We start from the raw sequence: 4,123 nt of genomic DNA on the forward strand, positions 1-4,123 counted from the left end.
GATGGTTGTGAGCCACCATGTGGTTGCTGGGATTTGAACTCCGGACCTTCAGAAGAGCAGTCGGGTGCTCTTACCCACTGAGCCATCTCACCAGCCCGCGTCAGATCTTGTTACAGATGGTTATGAGCCATCATGTGGTTGCTGGGATTTGAACTCTGGACCATTGGAAGAGCAGTCAGGTGCTCTTACCCACTGAGCCATCTCACCAGCCCTAAGGGAATAGCTTAATGGTAATGTACTTCCTTTCCATCTAAAAGGTCTTAGAATTGAACCCAAGTAAATTTTTCAAGACAGAGTTTCTCTGTATACTTGGATGTTATAGTACTCCCTCTGTAAATCAGGCTGCCCTCTGCCTCCAAAATTCTGAGATTAGAGTGCCCCACCACCACTCGTCTCTCAGGCATATTTTATATCATAAAAAGTAAAAAAATGAATGTTTTCCTCTTAATCATTGACTATCATGAAAATCACCTTATTCAAATAAGTTAAAGAATGAAATTACTCAAGTGATATTTAGGTTTTAGAATTACAATAAAAACTCATCCACAGAAAATAAAAAGCCAGAGTTGTTTTTGTGGTTCAGAAGATTAGACATGGGATTTCACATATATTTGGCAAGTACTATACCATCATACTCCTATACCCCTACCTCATTCTTCCTTCTTTCTCTCCTTAGAAAACGTGTTACAAGTTTGTAAACTATATACTACTATTTTACAACAGAACATATACTTACAAAAGACTAGCTGCTTCCTGGAATGCATTAACAGCTGCTGGAATGTCACCCATCACCAGATGTTTCTGTCCTAATCCCAGTAGTTTCTTAGCTTCACTATCCACATCCAGACTGAAAGAAAAATATTTTATTTAGTGCCAAATACTGTTTACATCAATATTCATTGGATATATTACATTCACACCATAATAGTTAAAAAAAGACTTATTAACCCCAGAATTTCAGAGGCAGGTAGATCTCTGAAAATTCACCAATACCCAAGACTACATAGTGAGACTCTGACTCAAAAAATAAAAGGAGGAAATATGGATATAACTCAGTTGATAGCATTTGATAGTATGATAACTAAAGCACTGCATAAAAGCAGATATGGTACCACAGAACAGTGATCTCAGCAGTTGGAAGGAGGCAAAAAATTTAAAATTTTAAGATCACAGGAAATACAGGAAGACTAAAGCCAACCAGTGTTACATGAAACCCTCTAGAAGGAGGAGTAATACCCTAAATAAATGAGCTAGGTGTGGTGGCCTGTGCCTTTGATCCCAGTAGAGGCAAGCAGACCTCTGAGATTTCAAGGCTAGACTAGTCAGCATAGTGAATTCCAAGACAGCTAGGGCTGTTATACAGAGAAATCCTGTCTGGGTGAACAGGCAAACTAAATAGAGGTATTAGCTCAGTAGGTAAATCTCTTGTTAAACAAGCATGAGGACTGGAGGTGGATCCCTAAGACCCTCTTAAATGCAGGGTAGACCAACTTGTATTTCCAGTACTTAGAAATTAGAGAAGGGACCCTACTCAGCAAGATCTGGGTTCAGTTGAGAGATCTGTAGATCAATAAATGATCAAAGATTCACAATATCAACCTTATGTCTTTGACTGAACATGTGTGCCCACAACACACACCATAAAAGTATACAAGCACATATACAAAGTAGGATGCCACAAACATAAAAATAAAATTTAAAAAAAAAAAAATTAAAGCATGATGACACACCCTTTAATCCCAGCACTGAGAAGGCAGAGGCAAGTAGGTCAACATGGTCTAACATGGTGTGTTCCAAGTGAGTCAGGGCTAAAATAAGGCCTTGTTCTCAGAAGGGGAAACATGGTACATGTTGGGATGTGAGTGATAGAGAGGCTAGAAACAGCTCAGTATAAGCATTGGACCTAGATTCAATTCCCAGCACCCATATGGCATCTAGTTCAAGGGGATCTAGTAACCTATTCTAGCTTCCAAGTAACGCTACGTACACAGTGCATAAAAAAACATGTAGACAAAATACCTATACACATAAAATAGTAAAAAATAAGTAAGCCGGGCATGGTGGTGCACGCCTTTAATCCCAGCACTCAGGAGGCAGAGGCAGGCAAATTTCTGAGTTCAAGGCCAGCCTGGTCTACAAAGTGAGTTCCAGGACAGCCAGGGCTACACAGAGAAACCCTGTCTCAAAAAGCAATAAATAAATAAATAAATAAATAAATAAATAAATTTAAAAAAATGTTTCCAGGAGGTGTATGTGGATGTGACTAAGTCAGAAAAATGCCTACCTATGGATGAATTCTTAGATTTAAAGCCTAGAATAGCATAAAACCAGTATGGTGGTATAAATCCCCAGCTACATAGCAAGTTAAAGACCAGACAGGGTTAATGATGCATACTTGTAATCTCAGCACTTAATAGAAAGGAATGGGAGTGGGTCTCACAAGTCACATTGACAGGCCATGAAGTGAAGCTAAAAGCAATCAGCCTTCCTATTTCAACTCACAGAATACAATTAAGAAGTATCATGCTTCTTACCACATTTTTTAAAAGTCACTTCTAATTTCATTAAATCATTTTTTGAACTATTGGGGCATGGTCAAATTCACGGATGGTCAAAAATACTTTTCCAAGTCTTGAAAAACCAAAAACAAAGAAATTTCTGAAAGTTTAAATTATTTTTAAGTTTTTGTTGTCTGTGGGTTGTTTGGGGGGGGGGCAGAATAATACCTATCTTAGAATTCCATGTGCTGGGTGTCCTAGTTTTAGCTGCCAACTAGACACACCCTAGAATCACCTGAGTATCAACTGAGGAATAGCCCAGAATCAGACTGGCCTGTGGTGCCAGCCCATTGAGGGCAGCACCATTCTTAGAAAGATGGAACTCCACTGCAAACAAAGAAACAAAAACAAAAAAAGTTGCTGAACATGAGCCTGTAAGCAGACCAAAGAAGAAAACAGCAGTGTTTCCATGTCTCCCACTCTGGTTTCCCTTATTGATGATTTTAAGTGTTAAGCCCAACAAATCTTTTCTTCCCAAGATTGCTTTTACTCAATGTTTTGTAATAACAGAAAAAAAATTTAAGATAACTGGGGTTACTTACAAAATGTAAGCTCAATTTTTTTTTCCTGTTACTGGAGACTAAACCTTGATTCTCATGCATTCTAAGAAAGCACACTAACAATTAAGCTACATTGGAAATCTTAATTTTTATTTAGCTCAAATTTTATTAATGGAAACAAACAGAGTTGATTCCCCTAAGGAATGCTCTCATTTTGGACAAAATGTCTTCCAAATACGCTGGTATTTGAAAAATCTATTAGCAGTTCACAGTGGTTATCATGGACCATCTTTTTTTATGTTGAAGGGGTATCAGGTTTACCTACTACTGTGTTTACATTAGTGCCAATTAAACAATTAAAGGTGCAGATTTTCTTTATAAAAATGATCTAAGGGTGAGAGGAGGGAATAGTGTACTTTCGGGATAGCATTTGAAATGTAAATGAAGAAAATATCAAATAAAAAATTGGAAAAAGAAAAAAAAAAAGATATAAATGGCCAGGCAATGGTGGTGCACACCTTTCATTCCAGCACTTGAGAGGCAGAGGCGGCAGATTTCTGAGTTCGAGGCCAGCCTAGTCTACAAAGGGAGTTCCAGAACAGCCAGGGCTACACAGAGAAACCCTGTCTTGAGAAAAAAACAAAAGCAAACAAAAAACAAAAACAAAAGAGCTAAATGAATCCCTGAACAGGTTTTGCTGACGACCCTAGAGGCATCTAAGAAAAGGAGAGGGGCAAAAGATACAGTTCCAGAGATACTACTATAAAGCCTTCAGATTTTATCCCCAGTGAGGAGATATAAACATTATTGTATCATATAATCTTACCTCTCCATTTTATCTGCTGAGGTAGAAGGAGCAGGAGCATCTTCAATTCTATAATCAATAAGAGAAAAAAAATACAATGAAAGCTCTTTTTAGCTTGGATATTAAGTAATATCAGAAAAATATAAACACATAAGAAATCCTCATGTTGGGCTGGAGAGATGGCTCAGTGGTTAAGAGCACTGACTGCTCTTCCAAAGGTCCTGAGTTCAAATCCCAGCAACCACATGGTGGCTCACAAC

At 38.1% G+C, this 4,123-nt stretch overlaps 1 protein-coding gene across 2 annotated transcripts in view; it reads right to left on the minus strand.

Moving 5' to 3' along the window:
* Nasp (nuclear autoantigenic sperm protein) overlaps window positions 1-4,123 on the minus strand; it is a 24,518-nt gene that overhangs the window by 14,861 nt on the left and 5,534 nt on the right. For both annotated transcript variants that reach the window (XM_021199951.2, XM_029539966.1), the window contains exons 2-3: window positions 3,885-3,932; window positions 737-847 (exon numbers count right to left, since the gene is read on the minus strand). In XM_021199951.2, the coding sequence (XP_021055610.1) occupies window positions 737-847; window positions 3,885-3,932 (159 nt within the window). The remainder of the gene's footprint in view (window positions 1-736; window positions 848-3,884; window positions 3,933-4,123) is intronic.

This window comes from Mus pahari, chromosome 6 (genome assembly GCF_900095145.1).
Source record: "Mus pahari chromosome 6, PAHARI_EIJ_v1.1, whole genome shotgun sequence".
Taxonomy (NCBI): domain Eukaryota; kingdom Metazoa; phylum Chordata; class Mammalia; order Rodentia; family Muridae; genus Mus; species Mus pahari.